This window comes from Sinohyriopsis cumingii, chromosome 18 (genome assembly GCF_028554795.1).
Source record: "Sinohyriopsis cumingii isolate HCF-2022 chromosome 18, ASM2855479v2, whole genome shotgun sequence".
NCBI classification, from domain to species: Eukaryota; Metazoa; Mollusca; class Bivalvia; order Unionida; family Unionidae; genus Sinohyriopsis; species Sinohyriopsis cumingii.
Window position 1 is genome coordinate 47,461,352 of NC_142978.1, and position 22,017 is coordinate 47,483,368.

At 35.8% G+C, this 22,017-nt stretch overlaps 1 protein-coding gene across 1 annotated transcript in view; it reads left to right on the plus strand.

Moving 5' to 3' along the window:
- The first annotated feature begins 373 nt into the window (after window positions 1–373).
- The window catches only part of LOC149776568 (uncharacterized), a 58,650-nt gene continuing 37,006 nt past the window's right edge, over window positions 374–22,017 (plus strand). Inside the window, exons 1-8 of the mRNA XM_089941036.1 lie at window positions 374–474; window positions 4,969–5,037; window positions 9,832–9,929; window positions 12,112–12,213; window positions 12,779–12,895; window positions 16,635–16,919; window positions 20,256–20,391; window positions 21,635–21,851. Of these exons, the coding sequence (XP_089797162.1) occupies window positions 398–474; window positions 4,969–5,037; window positions 9,832–9,929; window positions 12,112–12,213; window positions 12,779–12,895; window positions 16,635–16,919; window positions 20,256–20,391; window positions 21,635–21,851 (1,101 nt within the window). The 5' untranslated portion in view covers window positions 374–397. The remainder of the gene's footprint in view (window positions 475–4,968; window positions 5,038–9,831; window positions 9,930–12,111; window positions 12,214–12,778; window positions 12,896–16,634; window positions 16,920–20,255; window positions 20,392–21,634; window positions 21,852–22,017) is intronic.

The window sequence follows — 22,017 nt, forward strand, 5'->3', positions numbered from 1 at the left end:
GTCATTGCTAAGCCACCTGTACCCGTATGCAATTTACATGTTTTCCTGTTTCACAAGTTTGGTAAAAGAAGGGATATTGAAAGATCAGCGTATTCACGTTTAACTTTCAAATTTGTAAAGAATACGCTAACCCTATATCTGAAACTTTCAATTGCAAATGTAACATCAAGTTTTAATCTCCGAGAAAAATGTTTCATAAATTCCATAATATATTGCTATAAAGTTGACAAATTTCCCTTGGATGCCTCTTTATCCTTAAAAGGCAACACTGGTCGTTACTAAATATAGTCATTGCGAATTTCCTTATGCTATAGTGCTATATTAACTCATAACATCTTTCTCGGATTTAGTCTTTGAATCGGGGTTTGGTATCTGCAGAGACATTATCTTTAATATCATGGACTGGAAGATTATAGATTTCTTTATTCTTCTATTGTTCTTGAGCTTCGCAACCAACAGTGATGCACAGAGCTCGTAAGTGCATATTTTAAAATTATTTTTGTTTTATGGAACCTTTTTTGTTCTTCTTCAAAACTGTATTTTGCTTATCTGCATCAATACCTTCTGGATGACAGCTATAAAGGTCTAATCATAATCAATTGTTTAACATTGGAATGTAGAGCTTTAAGGTATCTACTCAACCCGTCAATCTTTGTATAAGAAACATTCAACATGTTGGAATAATTTGCAACGTTTTTTCATCAATAGCAAGATTTTTTTGTAACTATTACTTTGTTCTAAGAACAAAATGTTCAGATATAACGATGTAGTGCGTAAATACATAATGTAAAATGTTCGCAGAACGGTATACAGTCGTAGATCTCTGAGTTGTTTACCTTTTGTATATTCTCTCTCTATATAGCTCTTTGCTCCCGTCATTATTGATTTGCTTCTATATCTCTCCGACGAGAAGCAGCTTTGTTAACCAGTTTTCAGCTGTCTTCAGGCAAATACACTGCCTTCTTTACTTCTTCTTGTAAAGTCAGGCAATTCGTGTTAATAAAATACCAGGTACTATTGTATTCAGATAATGCTTTATAATAATATGTACAAATATAAAAATCAAAAACGAAAAGAAGGGACAGAGTTTTGTCTGAGGATACTAAAAGGGCAATTAATATATGAATATCATAAATAGTCAGTGTATGAGTATCACAACAGTTTCGTTTCATGCAAAATTTGAGAGATAGGAACCTAGGTTAATTAACTCTAGTCTAAAAAAAAAAATTACTCTAACTTTGCATGCCCTTGAAAGACAGAAACATGATTTCAGAATGTGAGCATTCTTATTTATGATAATTTAAATATCCAAACATAAAAATGGCTCTTCCATATAAAGATCTATTGATTTTCTGTGGATTCGCATCAGAAGTAAGGATTAACCGCATATTCCCAAACACAATCCCGTCATTTAGATATTAGTATAAAGAAAACTCTATGTTTTTAAACATCGCTTAGGACATACCATAGTGCAGACATAAAAGTGCCATGGCCCAGCAAGCTGCACAATGGGTTTCGCCGGCTGGTGTTTATCGCAGTTATTTCCCATTTCTTTTGTTAAAAACGCAAACAAAGGATAGCCAGCAAAGTTGTTAAAGGACACATCCAAATCTATTTGTGTCCAGTTCGTAACCTAAAACAAATAAACATAAATAAACGCTAGTTTCTGTGTTTGGCGACGAGAATTTGTATTATTATTATTATTATTATTATTATTACTATTATTGTTATTATTATTATTATTATATGGGCTCAAATAAAAGGAAAATAATCACTTACAAATATTAATGTCTTATATTTTTTATTTGCTTTTCAAAGATATTTGTTACGCGCAGTATGGATGTCGATTATGTAATAGTCGAACTTGTTGTTAAATCCTGCTAGACCCAGCTTAGCGTAAAATAAGTATTTTTTTTATTTTTTATCTCCGTTAGGGATTTACATCTCTTGATTTTACCAGTAATGCAGTTCAATGTTGGCAGCGTAGCAAACTATGTAAGGTAATGTAAAAATGTATTCATTTATTACACAAATCAATAGTAGTACATTGAAACATCAGAAAGCGTCATTATTGACAAGGTTGAGGATATATTCATTAGAAATACGAATTTTGTATCTGCAGCAATTTTAATTGCTCTTGTCGCTTTATTATTTAATAAATACAATCTTGCTGAATTTTCAAACTTTATATTTAATAGGTAACGTAACTTAATAAGTGCCAACAATTAATGTATGACTAAAGCCTGAAACGATTCCACCTTAGATAAATATTTTGCAAGTTAGGTAAATTTGGATAAATGAACTCCTTATTTATGAGGCTTTATTTTTAAGTGAAGTTGTGAAGTTTTTGTAGGGTTTAACGCCATTTTCAGCACAAGATAGGCTTTACATGGCGGCAGGTATAAATGGTGGAGGAAGAACCCTGGAAAACCCCAGAAATAACCACCGACCCACGAAAAGCTACTGGCAAGCTTTCTCACGTAACTTCATTGGCCGAGTCCGAGACTCGAACCCACGCAGGCAGAGGTAAGGTGGCAGTGATCCGTAACGGAGAGCGCTTTAGACCACTCGGTCACTCGGCCCCCTTATAAGTGAAATAATCAAATGCATGACATTCATTTATTTGAATAATTATATTATTTCAATTTTTTGGGTGTATTTCTTTCTAATTTAGTTAAATATGACAACTGGATGAAATCAGCATAATGGTCAGGACTAATAATTATATTGTTGCTACTGCTGTTAATGATAATTAGATCATAATGATCAGAAATCGATATCAGCATCATCATCGAGATAATTATCAGGATCCTCAGTAGGTATCAGGAATAATAATAATAATAATAATAATAATCATAATAATCTTGAATCAACCCAGATTACAAAAATGTATGAAAAATGTTGTACAACCACGTACCTTTCTAACACTTAATGTTTTTGCTAGATACAGAGCAAAACTATAATGGATATTAATATTATTATTGATTCTCTGAATAGAGCTGAATACTCTATATGATTTGCATTGCAGTGAATGTACGAACATTAAGATGTATTTCTCAAATTATCATACACGTGGCATTTAATAGTAAAGTGAATCTCATCTACCATATCTGCACAAAAAGGGAAGTCTTTCAACATATGGGATATTTTAAGTCTGCCCGTATTTACCATCATAGGTAAGGATCCATTTCTAATCATTGATACCAACTGAAAACTGTATGAAGAGTTTAAAAAATCTATATAATATTCACAACCCAAGTCGTTTCTGATCTTATTATAAATTCCTAACCTATCAATTGAATTTGGCTTTCCATTCATTTCTTGCAGTAAAATATCTTTGAAAGATTGCTTACATATATTCAAAGGCGGTTCTTATCACCCTTTGATCAACCCAAACCTCTCTCAATCTGTATGAAAACGGCAGATTCTTACTTTACCCAATAATCACAATGTTCATTCCATGTCAATTATATTTTATAGCTTTGTATTGTATTTGGGAATCCAACATCAATCATCTATATTTTAATCGGTACTTACGAATTGTACTAGATCTGACAAATTTCATTGCCATTCTACACGACTCATTACACATAAAAGCATTTGTAGTCTTTTTTTTTTATACTAATACTATATTTACAAAGTGACTGGTATACAGCTTTAATGACATTTGCTATGTAAAAAGCTCAACACCTAATTATGTTGTTGTTGTGGGTTTAACGCCATTTTTAAGCCCGTGATAGGCTATACATGGCGGCTAGTATATCTGATGGAAGAAGAACCCTCAAAATCCCGGGAAGAACATCTGTCTTACGGAAAGCTACTTGCAAGATTTTTCTCATATCCATGTTATCCGAGGCTCAGATACGAACCTGCGTGGACAACGGAGAGATGTCGGTGATCTGTAAAGGCGAACGCATTAGACCACTCGGTCACCCTGGGCGCTCGACTCATAATTAAAAGTTGGTGCTATTTAAGTATCACATATTTGGAATAAAGTTTATGTACACAGTTTGATAAATAATAATAATAATAATAATAACGATGACTGAGTATCATTAATATAAACAATGTGCTACTTTACCATTACTATTATTAAAAGAAATATATAATGATGATGAATATAATAATGATGATGATAATAATAATAATAATAATGAATAATTATTATTATTATTATTATTATTATTACCTAACAATGTGACCGCTCCGGTGGCTTAGTGGTTAGAGCGTCCACATCGGATGCGGAAGGTCGCAGGTTTTAACCCCGGCCGAGTCATACCAAAGACATGTAGAAATGGTACTGACAGCTGCCTCGCTAGCCGCTCAGTGTTAGGACTGACCGACCTGGTATCAGGATAATGTAACTGGATGGGACATCATGCTGCATGTGTGCGGCATGATGCCCCAGTGCTAGAAATCACTATAAACTGCCACACTGCAGACATCTTAGCGATATAACTTAAAAACTGTGAAAGCTACGTTAAAAATCCAAAGTACACACACACACACACACAGACACACACACACACACACACACACACACACAATTACCTATAATGTCATGATATCGTTATCAATTAGCTTTATACAATATCATAATAGTCATTCATTGTAGAAGACGCATCAGCAGTCTTAAGTTGTTTGCATCTTCACTTACCTGGGATAATGATATAAGCGCTTTCTCCCGTTTTGGTGTCAGTTTTTAACTATAATTTGGTTCATAACCTTACATTTCTAAATATATATCAGGTAGGTATGTGCATTTATCCAAGTGTTCAATTCCACTTGATTAGCGAGTGATCCACCGTGAACCAGGCAATAATAGGTGCCAATAATATATGCAATTGTTCGATTCAAGCCTGGAAACAATTACAACTCTCTAACCTCTGTGATTTCATACAATGTATGTAATGTATTTTTTAACTGCAAAATATTATTAGGAGAGCTTTTTATATTGTATCTTTTTAGACATATTTGCACAAAACGCCGAATCGAGTATTATACTGAAAGTTACTGCTCCTGCAGGGTCTGGTGGTGGTAAGTAAATAAACAAATCTTAGCTTTTGTCATGAAATTTAACATTTTGAAAATAAAATTAATCTAGATATGTTTTTAAATCTATAAATGCAGTATTTTAATTAGAATATTTTCAAGAGTGATCTGGAGTCAAGTTGCGCTTTATAGAGGAATGTAGTGAGAGGAAGTTTCTTGTCAGAGAGAAGAAGAGAAATCATGATCCAGAGTTTGTGACGGTCATTTAGAGCAACACGTAATTCTAATCTCAATGTTTTGCACAAGATTCAAAAGTGAAGAGTTAAAGTTTCAAAGAGCTTACGTGAAATTAATTTGTTTGTGTATGATCTTGAATTAATCCAGCTTTTGCATCTTTTAAGCTGTTGTTCAACCAAACTTATAATAATTTTGTTTTAGTTACTCCTGAGGACTGTCACTTTAAGCACTTGTATATATTACTGTACTCGCTTGTAAAATGATTTATGCAGTCTTGTTCGCTGTTACAACTGCCTCACCCCACCGCCCCACGCGCGTAGGCCCGATGCGCTCTCCTGTATGTCATAATAGAAGACGTTTGGAGGCAGCTTGTTTGTCGGCGAACGCGAGTGCCCTGAAAGTGGAGCAGAAGACACTGTCATTTAGTTCAACACACTACTTCGATCCAAGCTGGACGAGTAGTCATCAATGCCTAATCTGATGAAGCGTCTAGCGCTATATTAAAGGCAGACCGCTTCTCGCTGGTCATCATATTTGCAATGGTCACTGTTGTGATAAACATAAACTGTACTTGTATGCTTGAAATTTCATAAGGATATGTGTCAATAGAATACAGTGTCTTCTTTGCGCCAGTATATGACTGTGTCGTCCCCTGTTCAGATAAACTCCATAAATGAGCCTAAGTTTGGTCTTATTGATGGAATCAAAGGATAACGGCAAGCGAAACAAGATTCTTCAATTATGGAAATACAAAACCCCCAAAGTGTTAATAGTGGAAAACATCGTTAAAAGGGATCCAGGATAATTTGACAAGCAGCTAGGATGAAATTGTTTATTCTGAAACAGATATATTTGCCACAATTTTGCATCGCTGAGATGACTCGTAAGACCAGGAAGCTAAATGAGCTACCACCGTTCGTAATAGCAAAATCACTTAAGAGCTTGGCTGGAGAACCAAAATGTGTATTTAGAAAATTAAATCTTTTATAAGCTACCTGTACATGGCTGCTCCACTCTGATTCCCTGCTTTTCCCCAAGCCCTGTCTGGACATACCCACCAAGGTATCTCTAAAGAAATCTCTTTAAGTCATATATATATATATATATATATATATATATATATATATATATATATATATATATATATATATATAGATGACTGCAGTGAGACTCAGATGCTTTGAAACATCAGAACTTAGAAAGACACCAGAATGAATCGATTCAGCTTTCTCCGTAACCAAGTTCATTCCCATCAACACGTACATGCTCACGTTTGACTGCACATATTTGCCTGCATATGTCAGAGATGGATTCTGAACCATCTCAATAGACCCATCATCCACAATCCTTAGATTTGCTTCAACTGTCGTAAGCATGGCCACCACAAAGACGATTTTAAAAGAAGAAAAAAATCTTCTATAGGTGTGTACATGAAGGCGATGGTAAATCGTTGTCAGGAGAAATTCGCCGCGAAACATCAACTTATCGTATTCCCGAAACTTCCGATACATAAAAGAACTGACAACCTCTAGGCCCCATTGAAATACATTCTCCGAACCGAATTAAGAGATGGTAAAGATTCTAGTAAAATTTCGAATGTTTAGAAGCTTAGTAAATACATAAAACGGAGAGTCAGTTGAAACATCTCCAGGAGAATTTCACAGTAATTCCGTACATTCACCTTTTTTCGTTCACATTTATGACACAATAATACATTGGAAATTCTGACGTTTAGAGACAAATATGTTGATGAACTCTATCTTCTACCTAAATATCATGACCCAATAATTGTATGCTTTGAAACGTTGTTTCTAAAGTCAACGATCTATTTACTTGAAAACACTTCCTAAACGACATTTTTTAATGATATGCAAATAAAGCCGCTAGACGAGTGCCCACCAACAGAACCTTAACAAAACCTCATAGCCAGAATAATCTCAATGCTATCTCCGTTTATGTTTCGATACATAAAAGTTTATACTCTTCTAAAACTATCTTCCTCAAGCATTCACGTCACGTGATTTGATCGTCCTATGGAAAAGTCACAATTTTTTTCAATTACTAAGTTTAACTGCAATCATGAACTTCGTGGGTGCAAACATTTGAATGAAACTATGTTAAACATTAATATTTTGTTTGAGGACAGCATCTTGTTGTCGCTGCATTGTCAATTCGTGTACCTATCTGTATGCTGTCATGGGTTCCTCCTCGACCATAGATCTGACCATCTGCGATTTATCACTTTTACTTTGTTTCTCTTGAGAAGGTGGTAAGACCCGTCTGAAATAACCACTTTCCCCAACACGTAAATAATAATGCTCCCAAGTGTCAAGGGATGACTAGAGACAAGTATTGGACAAGATAGTTATCAAATTTTATGCAAATCGAATTTGGCAGCCGATTGTTTCGAAAACGTAGCCTAGACTATGCTGTTGTAAGTACTGATAGAATCCATAATGTTAACTGGAACACAATGCGAGAAACTGTGGCAATTCCTAAATTTTTTTAACAATCCATGGTTTGATGATGTTTCCAAAGACGCCATCGTGAAAAGGAAAAATGTCCAAAAACGTATTATCGACAGTCCATAGCTTGGAATCTGAATAAATATAAAGTCCGTCTCTTGATAACCTTCAGCATACTCGTTTTATATCGACTCAAACCTTCAGAAATACTTTTTCGATACGGTTTTCAATACACTACTGAATCTTTTCAATATAAATTTGGAAAATGGCAACTTTAAATTCTTTACAATGTAAAAACATTATACCAACCCAGCAGCTATGGTCTCTTATGACTACCAAACTGCTTTTGCAAACCTTCCACGAATTATTAATTACAGACCAAACTGGAATCTAAACTCCGATAAACTACTAGCACAGCTAGACTATGGCTTTAGACGCTTGAGAAGATTAAGCGACCCTAGCCACACTTACATAATTTATTACCCAAGTTTTGATGAGAAAGAATATACAGTAGCCATCAGTTTTTAATATGACACCAAATGAAAATACGGCATAATGAATGTTGGATTTATCCTGATGGGACGCTAACATATCATTTAAAACGTTTTGAAAGATAGACATTTCACGGTTAAGGTTGAGTTTTACATTCTTTTGGAAACATTTGAAGAGTTTTAAAAGATTTTGGGAGGCATTGTAATTTTAAAGTTAAGGTAGATACCACCATGTCCGAAAGCAATTCTCAGGGTTCAGATCCTTTCAATCGATCATTTCGTTTTTCAAGTACATGCAATAAAATAAGAACCCCATATAGTGCCTACGCGTTCCTGTAGACAGACAGGTTCAAAGCTAGAGACAAGGATCATATGCCATTTAAATACCCCATGGCACCATCTCAAGCTGGTTACTGGCTAAAGCTTCATTTTTTATCATATTAACTACGGCCATATTTAAATCTTTCAACTTGCATCTTAGAGTAGCAACCAACGAATTTGTAATATTTTCAGATTCATTTTTCACGCTGAAAATTGTGCAAAGACTTAAATGTGTCTACCCATTAATAGGGCTAATCCTGCAAAGACATGATTTGCTCAAACAGTCTTGAATATGTATTTTGTAATGTAGGTTGCCAAGTTAAATTATTAGAAACGAAAAGAAAACAGATAATGAATCCAAAGTTGCCCTGCAGACACTCGTTTCTGTTTGGAAGATTCTTAAAGTGATGTCAAAACTATAGTCAGCATGTTGCATATACTTGGCAAAATAATCTAAATGAAACCTCATTACAAGAAATTCGGATACCGCTCCTGTGGCCAGGTGGTTAGATGGTCCCCATCTGATAGGAAGGTCGCGGGTTATAAAAATGGTAATAGTAGTTGCCTCGCTTGGCGCTTAGCATTAAAGGTTAGAATTTGAACCGGTCGTCCAGGAGTCAGGATAATGTGACTGGGTGGAACATGATGCCCATATAGTTTTTGTAAGTAACAATATTTACCTCTTATTTGGCATCGTTTTGCGACTACTTAAATATGATGATTCTATTGACGTCAGCGTCAATCATTGAGAAATTTGATTATCACAGTGCAATCTGTATGTTTAGACGGTGTCATTTTGGACCTACATCCAGATAGTTCAGCTAAAATTACTGTGCCAAATGCTAATACATTTTGATTTCAAACAGATTCCAGAAAATGTGAGTGATCTGTCTGTATCTTGTATAATAAAACTTTTCATTTGATGTTTCAGAAAGAATCACACAAATTGATAAAAGATTATATATAATAGTTCTATTACAAGATTTGTACTGTAAATTTCTTCATGTTGCTTGAAAGTACTATTTTTCTTGTTTTACATCGATTTATTATTGGTAACCCTTGCTTCAAATTGTGATAAAGGGATCCAGGTCTTAAAGAGGGTCATACGTTATATATATTTTTTGTTTTATGCATATGACACCATGTGTTTTCTCAAATGTGTGTCTGCAGGTACTGTGACTCCAAATAGTGAATTCGCCTGCAGGTATTAGGATCCTAAACCGTTAATTCGTGCTGAAAGTTTTCAGTGTCGATCAATTTAAAAAAAGAAAGCATTCTAAAAATATGCATGTTTGTTTTTACAAATGTTTCTATTTTCCCTTAAGGTGCACTCACTATGCCACTCGTCAGCTAACTACAATTGTAAATGAAGAATATTGCTGTCCAGGGTGGATGGATAGTAGCAGTCAGCGATGTAGTGTTCGTAAGTATAACTTGACAATGACAATCGTGATTCAATTATATTTGACTTTCTGAACATTCCTTTGAAATATAAAGTTTAAACTTCGGAATGTAAATAGGACTGTTTATGTATCATACTTGCTAACGTTATACGGTAGTCTGAAGCAATAAAAATATTGTTAATGTTGTCTTGGGTTCAACATTCAGTCACCAGTGAGTTCTTTCATTTCTTTACATCAGTAGTTCCAATCACCCAGGTCGCGACCCTAATCAGGGTGGTCGTGGTGGAGTGGGGGTGGTCAAGCGGATATTTTAGTGTGGCAAAACTTATCAATGCCGAAACGGGTTCATAAGGCTCAAAAGAAACTATTTTTAGGACCGCGATCAAAATCTGTTGAAAAGCACTATTTCACATAGCCACTTTTATTCTGTCGAATTTAAATATTTGACAAATCGTTTATGACATATTTTTCTCTATAGTATTGAAACATTTCATTTTGTTAGGGGGTCGATCATTTTCAATTCTGTGTAATGTAAATAGCAAAGACCTTAAGTCGATTGTAAGATCAAAATGTATCAATTATTCAAAGTTTAAAAACGAAATTTATATTATCTTCAAAGATTAAGAAATTGTTCTTAGGATTATTACATTTGTAGTTTTGTTGCAATCATGAAATCCAGGAAAATAGTTCCAAACAAAACAATAGTCATTTATTTAAGAGACGGCAAATATCTATGCGTAAATTGGGTATATGATAATATATATGACGTTTCCTATCTTACAATTAGAACCGTAGTATATGTTTCAGAACTGACATTATAAAAGAAAACATGAATATATTATGGTGGGCTCAGATTGTTACATCATTTTCAAGATATTTCAATCTTAATGACAGAATTTGTTGTCTGCATAAATGCGAAAATTAAATAAAGCGATAGTGGAAATCTTCATAAGATAGCAGGCTCCTCATATTGCTTATCCATCCCATCCGATCCCATCTCTTCACCCACCTTATCCATCCCATCCGATCCCATCTCTTCAACCACCTTATCCATCCCATCCGATCCCATCTCTTCAACCACCTTATCCATCCCATCCGATCCCATCTCTTCACCCACCTTATCCATCTCATCCGATCCCATCTCTTCAACAACCTTATCCATCCCATCCGATCCCATCTCTTCAACCACCTTATCCATCCCATCCGATCCCATCTCTTCAACCACCTTATCCATCCCATCCGATCCCATCTCTTCACCCACCTTATCCATCTCATCCGATCCCATCTCTTCAACAACCTTATCCATCCCATCCGATCCCATCTCTTCAACCACCTTATCCATCCCATCCGATCCCATCTCTTCAACCACCTTATCCATCCCATCCGATCCCATCTCTTCAACCACCTTATCCATCCCATCCGATCCCATCTCTTCAACAACCTTATCCATCCCATCCGATCCCATCTCATCAACCACCTTATCCATCCCATCCCATTCCATCTCTTCAACCACCTTATCCATCCCATCCCATTCCATCTCTTCAACCACCTTATCCATCCCATCCCATTCCATCTCTTCAACCACCTTATCCATCCCATCCCATTCCATCTCTTCAACCACCTTATCCATCCCATCCCATTCCATCTCTTCAACCACCTTATCCATCCCATCCCATTCCATCTCTTCAACCACCTTATCCATCCCATCCGATCCCATCTCTTCAACCACCTTATCCATCCCATCCGATCCCATCTCTTCAACCACCTTATCCATCCCATCCCATTCCATCTCTTCAACCACCTTATCCATCCCATCCCATTCCATCTCTTCAACCACCTTATCCATCCCATCCGATCCCATCTCTTCAACCACCTTATCCATCCCATCCGATCCCATCTCTTCAACCACCTTATCCATCCCATCCCATTCCATCTCTTCAACCACCTTATCCATCCCATCCCATCTCTTCACCACCTTATCCATCTCATCCCATCTCTTCACCTTATCCATCCCATCCCATCTCTTCACCACCTTATCCATCCCATCCCATCTCTTCACCACCTTATCCATCGCATCCCATGTCTTCACCACCTCTCAAACTATTGTCAATAATTATGTTGTCTAGGTGCATATTAAATTGTAAGACGCGAATGCATCTATTTCGAAAAGAAACAAATGATCCAAAATGGATGTCTTTACAGCAATTTGTAACCCGTCCTGTGAGTCTCGTGGAACATGCGTCGAGCCGGGAAGATGTAACTGCAACTCCCTATACACAGGAGAGTATACAGCTTGTACAACATGTAGGTTGAAATAATTGATATAAGAATTGATGTGTGAATAGATGTATGATCGATGCGAGTATCTTTATTGGACAAATGCAATAAATTATATCGTTTCACTTCAACCCTATGACAGGTTTCCAGTTCGTAAAATATATACGTTGTAGCGTTACTCGTCCCTATAAAATGACCAATAAAAGCAGAAACTCACTCTTATTACATATTATTTTCTCCCGTTTTATTCCCATATGTATGAATGATATGTAATAGTACTTGGTTGAATACAATTACGATTCGGTATGACATGCTGACCATATCTTACCAATGTTTCTCAATGCGCGCATGTTTGATTCCCGGAGGCGGTGTCCGGAGAACAAGCGGACATTATAAATATACAAGACCACCTAATCTGTGTTAGTTTGTGTATCTCTTAATACATGGTTTCGTCAGAGCACTTTTATTCGAAATTACATCCTTTACTGTTATATAAAATAGAACACTTGAGTGGCATTAAATAATTAGGGTTTGATTGCTCACCTGCATATACGCTTTAAAACAAATTTTTGAAACGATTTTCCGATTTCAGTGAAATGTTCACATTTGCTGCCATGTTATCCTGGGTCGTGTTACGGTCCCAATACCTCTGATGCATGCGGATGTGACGCTGGATTCTCCGGGACTGAAAAAAATGCTTGCTTAACAAGTTAGCTCTTTGGCTGTCATTTTCTTTTCGCTGTCTGTCTGTCTCTTTAAACTAATATATAATATAGTATTGATTTCCTGGCGGGGGTGAAATGCACACGATAATGATGTTTGAAATGATTCAGAATCTAAAATAATTCTTCCATCTCTTTCCGAATTACTAGAAATGCATGTACATGTACAAAGGTTATTTAAGAACTAGTTCAATGATCATAATCTACTTCATGAAAAACAATCTGGCTTTTCATTCTTATGAAACTGTACTTATCTGTATGACTGACAAGTGGCTGAAAGCCTAGATAAAGGAAAGTTAGTCGGTACTGTAACGATTGATTTCGACCTAGTAGATCGTGATATCGTTCTTGAAAATTTACGAATCTATCAATGTAATGAAGATAGTCTTAGGTGGTTCACATCCTACATAAATAATAGGTTTCAACAGATAACATTAAATATACACCTATCTGAAACTAAAATGATAAGTTGTGGAATATCACAAGGTTCTATCTTGGGGCCTTGTTATTTGTTATGTTCATAAATGACCTACACCTATAAATATGAGATGCAGTCTCATCACCTGACATACATGCTGATGACACTACTTTGTTTGATGCTCAAAGGAACCAAGTTGAAAGATTTGTTCAAATTACTTTCAACAGACTTCAAAGATGGTGAAAGGAAAATGGTGTGGTCATCAGTTCGGACAAAACAAACGTCTTGTTGTTAACAACATGGCAGAAAAGAGCACACTGATATGCTGCATGCTCTCTATGATAACACATGCTTGAAAATGATGTGTTTATATAGAATTCTTGGAATATTTATAGAGAATAATTTACAAAGGTTTCATCATAGACGGTATATTTCAAAGAAAATTAAGTCATATCTCTTGTTTCCTCAGAAAATCAAGGCCTTCATTCCATTACATTACAGAGTTACTTTTTACAAAAGTTACATTCGACCGCATCTTGATTACTGTAGTATAATTTGGGAGAACACAGCTGCTACAAATATGAAACAAATCTCCAGCCTCCAAGAAATTACATGTAAAATAATTCTTGATCAGCAAACATAAAATTTTCATACTACAATACTTACATTCAAAGTATTACCCATACATGAAACAATATTTGTGAGAAAGACCAAAAAAAAAAGAAATGCACAAGGTGTATGCACGATCTGCCTCCACTTACACTAAACACCATTTTCCAGGGGGAACAAATCTACGGGTATCAAAGATCCAAGACCACTGCAAGGGCAAATTTCGAAGTATCCATACCGGAAAATGAGCCATCAAAAATAGCTTCAATTTTCAAGTGCGCTTGTTTGTATTAACATTACACATGGTATTCAATCAGCTCCAAGCATTCAATCCTTTCACAATAGGTGCATTAGATGGATGAAATCATACAAAATCAGGTACTTATTAAGGTACAAGTTACAGCACACACCTTCTGTGCTTCATGTTTATTTCTGCAGCAATGTAACGTTTATGTGCATAGTTGTTTATATACTGTGTATTTGCATGTGTGTGTGTGTGTGTGTGTGTGTGTGTGTGTGCGTGAATATATTTTTATTAGCTTGTATCATATATGTACATAATAGGGGGCATCAATGTAGATTAGTTTCTCCTTTGTAACTAAATGAGTCGCCCTCTGAAAATAAAGTCTTTGCTATTAAATAAGAGAGCGAATTAGAAAGAGAAAGGTCGTTGTTAGAAATGGGAGTTAAGATTTAGATAGACGAGTCAGGCAAAATATTTTAGAGTTATGCTTATAATTAACGTTTTGGATGATTAAGACTGGCAGAACGTGATGGAGTTGGAAAGGTAAACGCAAAAGTGGTGTAATAGAATGGAAACAAACAAGCACGGATAGAGAAGAATTAGACGACACGTGTTAATTTTAATTTTCGAAACAACTAGGAAGAAGATAGATTTATGAATAAGAAAGTAGGAATGTGTCACAAATTGGCAGTGAAGATACTGGATGGTAAGCAAGAGTTTGACCATGATTATGACATGGATAGGGGCTCTCGGCGGCCCCGTTTACTGAAAAGAATGAGAACATTTATAAATATTTGTACGGACTTAAAGAGATTGACACAGCTCAGTAATATAGAAGCGACGATTAGTCGCCCCTGATGAGTACATTGCCTTAGGGAAAGCGTTAGATGAATCATCTCGTCATCCCTTGAGCTATGCAATAGTTGAGGAAACTTTATAAAAGCTATTCAGCTAACCATGCCGGGGTGGGGGTGGATAAAGGTTTAAATACAGAACGCTGCAGAAGTGTATGTATATATGCATGGTTTTTAAAAAAATCTGTTTAGTAATTGGTCAATGAATTATTTACAAAGGTTACTAGAATGTGGAAGAGTTGGAATAATACGCACGAAGGACTGTTGCTTAAATATCTCATGTTCTTTATAAGTGGGGAAATTGTGCGTGTCCTTGATATAAGAGACTGTGCTTAAATAGATTTTAAATGGCTAGGTAGTTTTGTTTGAGAATCACATTGCACGCTTATTCCCTAAATGCACCTGTATATAAAAGGGGCGATAGATTGACATAAAGAGACGGAACAACCACAGCAATAAGCCAAGATATATAACGAATGGAAGAATATATTTTATGAATTACCGAAGACATCCCTTTAAACATAGCTGTAGAAACTGAAAGCATATACCATGAAATAAAGTGCGATAAAATGAAACAACATTCGACACGTGAATAAAAAAGATTCCGGAAGTGAAAGAGCCATACCTTTATTCGGCACTAGTTATGTTTCCAAGACCTAGACCAATACAAAGATTAAAAGGCGAGAAATTACTGTATTGGCAACACAGGATGTACAGGAGTATATAGGCGTAAATTCCTAAGATACGGATAGTTTCGTGGTTGTAAATCCCCGTTCGCGTCACTGAATGAGAGTCAAGCGTGCTTTTCGTTGCTATTATATACGCTGATATTTCGTCATAAAACGGACACTTTGCTCTCTATACATATTTAAACACAATTTATGACTTTCAGATTGGGACTGGGTTTGTTATAAGCCCGCCCTCTACAACCAATCTCAAAGCTTAAACTATCCGTCAGCATATGTACAAGGGTATACGTTAAGGAGGTTATATGTCCCAAAGACGTTGCCAACATTTGGTATAAAGAATTTGATTTGAGAAAGGTGCTAAGTGACTTTATGATTAGAAACAGTAAAGACATATGAAAAGTGTTGTACATTTTTGGAGACGTTCTATAATTATGGGACAGGCGGATTACGGTATTGAATACTGCCTGTCTCATACAGCCAGACATTTTGTCAGACAGCTGTTTTCTTAGGTCACCTTATGTTGAAAGTGGTACACGCACATGATATGATGGGTTATTTCGGTGCTTGACATGAAAAACAGATCGGACTTTCCGGCGTATGTCTTTGACCAGGAACAACAAATTATTTTTTCACGAATTTGAAAATGGCAGGATATTTGCCAGGAACATTTTCGAAAGGGGAATGGAGCGCCAATCACCAGTGTTGCTCTGGTTCACTTGTCAGAGAACAAAGACACCAACCTCAAGAAAGCAATGATCCAACGCTCATAGCACAACCATTAATCCCAATTAAAACAAGAAATGCGACTTTGATAAATAGTTGACGACTATTACTATAGCAGCACCCCCCACTAACTGCATCACTAATAATAATAATAATAACAACAATTAATCAGTTAATTAATTATTACAGTGAACAAAGAGAAGGGAATGCCGGATATTGGTCTCAGCACAGTTACCTTGTCTCATATCAGACGTACGGACAACTCAGCCAAATTTTCCTTCGCCATGGACGGTACCACGGACCATAACGACACGTTCTGGATTAATCAAAAAGATTTCAACTATATTATGTTTGAATTCCAATCCCTGTACGAACCTCCACCACTCTCATATAGACCTAACTATATCCATGACTCTGGATTCGGCATCGTTGGAGGTCAAATCTTTGTCAATATCTCTAAGATTCCAAGATCAGGTAAAAATCATCCAATCATAATTGTTCTTTCATAATTGTTCTTTACTAAGTAAATCCATTTGGCTTTCTGTGCAAACCCTAGCATGTTAAACGTTGAAAACTCTACTTTGCATATGTTTAGCCCCTCGAAACTTATAGTATGCACCATTTGAACTTCTCAAATTATCAAAGATAAAACAAATAGGACTAAGTCTATTTCCTCAGCTGTATAACATCAGGTGGGAATATTCTGACGTAGAAGATAAGATGCCAAACTAAAAAAATAATAGAAAATGCATAGTCTTGCGAAAGTTGTAGGAAATAGAGATTGTCAATCACCTCAATAAAAAATTTGAGAATGCATTCCTCGCTAGCATTGTTTTCTTCCTGACAGTTTACTATATACAGTTTCGTATCAATGAAAACTTATACGAAGTGCACTACGGTGACTATGTCTCTGCGCTATGACAAACAATACAATGTAAATGGTACAAATGCTACATCAGATGGATCTTTGTTATACAATGGCGAGTTATTACAAGAAATGTGTTGAAATATACCATTACTTTATGGATTGCTGTTATTCGCCAAATGCACGAATCATGATCCTACTAGTTGACGAAAGGACGGAACAAAACAAAATTCAGTACGAACATCACTATAAATGGTTAACATGATACGATTTTTAAAGTTGTATTTTATGTTAATTTTTATTTTATTCCTTTACATTTTGAAAGTTATTTTTTTTTTAAAAATCTCCATCAAATGTACACCCATGGATTTATTTCGGTGGGTTTCGCAATTGTTTTTCATATGAAGTGATGAAGATGATGATTATGATGATGATGATGACAATAACAAAGACCATAACGCTCATTGTTGTTTTTGTGATATTTCCAATTATTATTATTATTATTATTATTATCTGAGTTCCAGTCCATGTTCTTGAATAAAATAGTATAGTTTTTTTTTAAATATGTGCACATGGTATCAATAGCGACACTTTCTTATAGCTAAGATACCACCATTTTAGTGCTTATCATTGTGTGAATATGTTCTGCTTATGAATTCATATTTTATTTGTGTGACTGGGTATGCTTCCCTTGACAATAGTAAAGTTGGACCAGAAAATCAATAGATGTTTCACATCACTGTTATATGATTTGATTTATCTTAAGATAAATCACTCAAGTCACTTTGAGATGCTCTGCTTAAAGGTAAATCACCTGCAAGGGGGTCAAATCACTTTTTTTAGATGCCTTGCTTAAAGGTAAATCACCTGCAAAGGGTACAAATTACTTTGAGATGTCCTTCTTAAACGTAAATCATCTGCAAAGGTGTCAAATCACTTTGAGATGCCTTGCTTAAAAGGTAAATCACCTGCAAAGGGGTCAAATCACTTTTGAGATGCCCTGCTTAAAGGTAAATCACCTGCAAAGGGGTCAAATCACTTTGAGATGCCCTGCTTAAAGGTAAATCACCTGCAAAGGGGTCAAATCACTTTGAGATGCCCTGTTTAAAGGTAAATCATCTGCAAAAGGGTCAAATCACTTTGAGATACCTTGCTTAAAGGTAAATCACCTGCAAATGGTTCAGATTACTTTGAGATGCCCTGTTTAAAGGTAAATCACCTGCAAATGGTTCAGATTACTTTGAGATGCCTCGCTTAAAGGTAAATCACATGCAAATGTGTCAAACGAATTTGAGATGCCTTGCTTGAAGGTAAATTGCTAACAGAGTTCAAATCACTTGGAAAAGCCTTGCTTACAAGTAAATCACTTACATTTGGATTCAAAGAATTTGAAGATATCTTGCTTAAAAGCAAATCGTTTGCATAAGGGTCGAATCACTCTGAGATGCCTTGCTTAAAGTTAAATTACCTGCCAAGGGTTCAGATTACTTTGATGTGCCTTGGTTAAGGCTAAATTATTTTCATAGGGTTCAGATTACTTTGAGATACCTCGCTTAAGGGTAAATCACCTGCAAAGGGGTCAGATCACTTTTGATGCCTTACATGTAGATAAATCATTTATATAAGATTCAAATTACTTTGAGATTACTTAAAGGTAAATCCCTTGCATACGAGTCAAATCACTTTGAAATGCCTTGCTTAAAAGTAAATCACTTGCACTGGGGTCAAATCACTTTGAGATGCCTTGCTTAAAGGTAAATCATATACAGAGGTATAAAATCGCATGACATCTCTATGGTCCCAGGTTTTAAGTACATGGACAGTAAGATAAAATTCACAGTGGCTGCGATTTACCTGGATTGGTGTAAAGAGAAAAAAATTATAAAAGGTGCATAAAGGACAATAATACACGACAGAGAGAGACAATAATAATGATAATAATAATAATAACAAACGACACAGAAAAACAATTACTGTAACTACGAAAATAACTATTACTAATTTAAGTACACATCTTTCTGAAATTTCGCTGTGGTAAGATATTGAAAAGTAGGAGGCTTAAAGTACCTCTGTACTATCATCCTTATTATCTTCATCATCATCATTTCTGTAATATAGACCGCTCCGGTGGCCTAGTGGTTAGAGCGTCCGCCTTATATGCGGTAGGTCGTTTATTCGAACCCTAGTCGAGTCATACCAAAGACGTAAAAAGGTACTAACAGCTGCCTCGCTAGACGCTCAGCATTAAAAGGTTAGTGCTAGGACTGGTCGGCCTGGTGTCCCGATGGTGTGGCTGGTGGGACATGATGCCACATTCTGCGGCATGAGGCCCCATTGGTAGACATCACTGTAAATTACCATACTGCAGACGTCGTAGCGATATGACTGAAGCTACGTTAAAGATCCATAACACACACACACACACACTCTATAATATATGTACAACGAATTGCTATATATAAGGGTAATATTATTTTTCTTAAATATTGGTTTACCATAATATTTACAAATACTGCCAAAACTACTATTCCATTCAATCAACGAGTTAATTAATTAGATATAAATATGCATTATCTTATTTACTACTTTCTTTTTCACTATAATGAATTTCCACGTACCCTGAAGTGCACGTTTTAAATGTCAAGTTTGCGCACTACTTTTAAATACTTCTGTACGTTTGGAGTGTGATGTTTCTTTTGGTACAAGTGCACTGCCGTAAAGTCGAAGCAAACGTTTAACAGCCAAATGAGGTTGTGTCTGTAACGTATCATGTGTATACTGAAGTAGTGTACGCCTTAGATAAATCTATTTAGTATTCTGAAAGAAATGATTTACACCACTGCTTTTTAAGGTTTATCTATGTTATACTGATGCTATTATGTCCAGAATCATGTTCGCGTTGTTCCCAGATTTTGATGAGATACTATTAATTGTGTCTCCCACAGGTGGTACAATACGTGATGTGGCCTTTACAAAACAATACGTGTGCCCTGGTCTCTCGGATACAGCTCCAAACAAGGATATCGTCAAATGCATAGCAACAGAAAACCAATTCTATATAAACTTGGAAGATGGTGACTGGTAACGTCTTTATGTGCTCTTCTTACTCGCACACATTAATAAATTGTCAATTTACTGACAATGTTGTCAATTTACATACAATGTTGACAAATTTAAAGTTGTGCTATACGCTGGACTATAATTTCTGTAGATTTCCTAATGTCAGTAATGTACTAACGTGGGGGCGGGGGGGGGGGGGGCAGGGGCGCCAGATGTCTTGGGGCGCTAAAAGCTGATATAATTAAATGGCAGGAAAATCGTTGGCAGGGAAATCATATTCACCCGGGGCGCCATTTACCCTTAGTACGCTACTGTACTATGTTAATAAATTTGTCTCTTGTCCATTTAAGCCATTGAACTTGGAACAATAGCAGCCGAGTAAATTTAATAACAAAATCATTCAAACTGCAATAGTATTGTAAGTAATTAAAAATGTATTGAGAAACTCTTATGGGGGCCCCTGATGGCTGATTCGTATAAAGCGCTCACCTTTTCCGATCACTATCATCTCACCTATATCCGCGTTGACTCGAGTCTCGGGCTCGACAAATGTGGGTATATGGGAAAGCAAGTCAGTAACTGCCCGTGGGTCGATAGTTCTTACCGAGGTTTTATCTGGTCTACCCTTATCTAGTTACACTGGCCACCCCGTAAAAATAAGACACTGAACCCAAACATAACAAAACAACTTATCGGAATTATGTATTCAAAATTCCTTGCTTAAATAATATGCAAGTTTTAATTGCTTTCTTGATTTGAAAATTAATACTAGATATGTGGAATATACGCAATGTATACCCGACATATTAATCTTGTAAGAAATTTAATTGAAAAAAATAAGCAAATTTGAAGAAAATGTAAATACGTTAAACTCTGGATCTGTGCAGAGCTATGTACATTTGTAATTGATAAGTAATTGGCAGTTTCGTTATTAATATTATCTTGGTCTACTTTTTTCAGGATTTAAAATTTGTAATTAATCTTAAAAGTTTTAAACTGATGAGAAAAGCAGAAACTTTTATTTATGGTTAACACCGAAATAAATAGTCATCGAATATTTTGTTATAGGTGTATAATTCGAATTTCACAGCACATGCCATCTATTATGTAAACCAGTTTATGGCCATGTGCAACATATTGCACAATAAAAATACAATCGATGATAGGCAAGTTAAACAGGATATTAACTTTAATGACTTAAAATAGATGTCACCAACATGGATATAGTGAGGTGATCTTAATATGCATTCTTACATTTGTGCAGGTTTACCGTTCAGTTCACAGCACGGAGTGGAGGCTTCCGAAATGTCCTTAATCAAAGTGGTGCCATATTTTCTCAGATCTACGACGGTCAAACGAATCAGAAAGTGGTTGAGTTTAAGTTTGACTTTGAGGTCCCACAACACTGTTCTGAGGCGAATGTCACCGTGGTATGCAAACCGACTGATTTTCCGTTGAGGATTGAAAATGAATTTACCAAGGTGGGTAGCATCAGAATTTATTATTATTTTATGTTCTTTATTTATTATTTATAAGTATTCCCTTCAAAAACGTTCTTAGATACGAAATTATTTTTAAGTCACCATCGATAAATACTGTGTAGATAATTTAATTGGCACAACTCAGTAGGTGAAGAATAACCGTCAT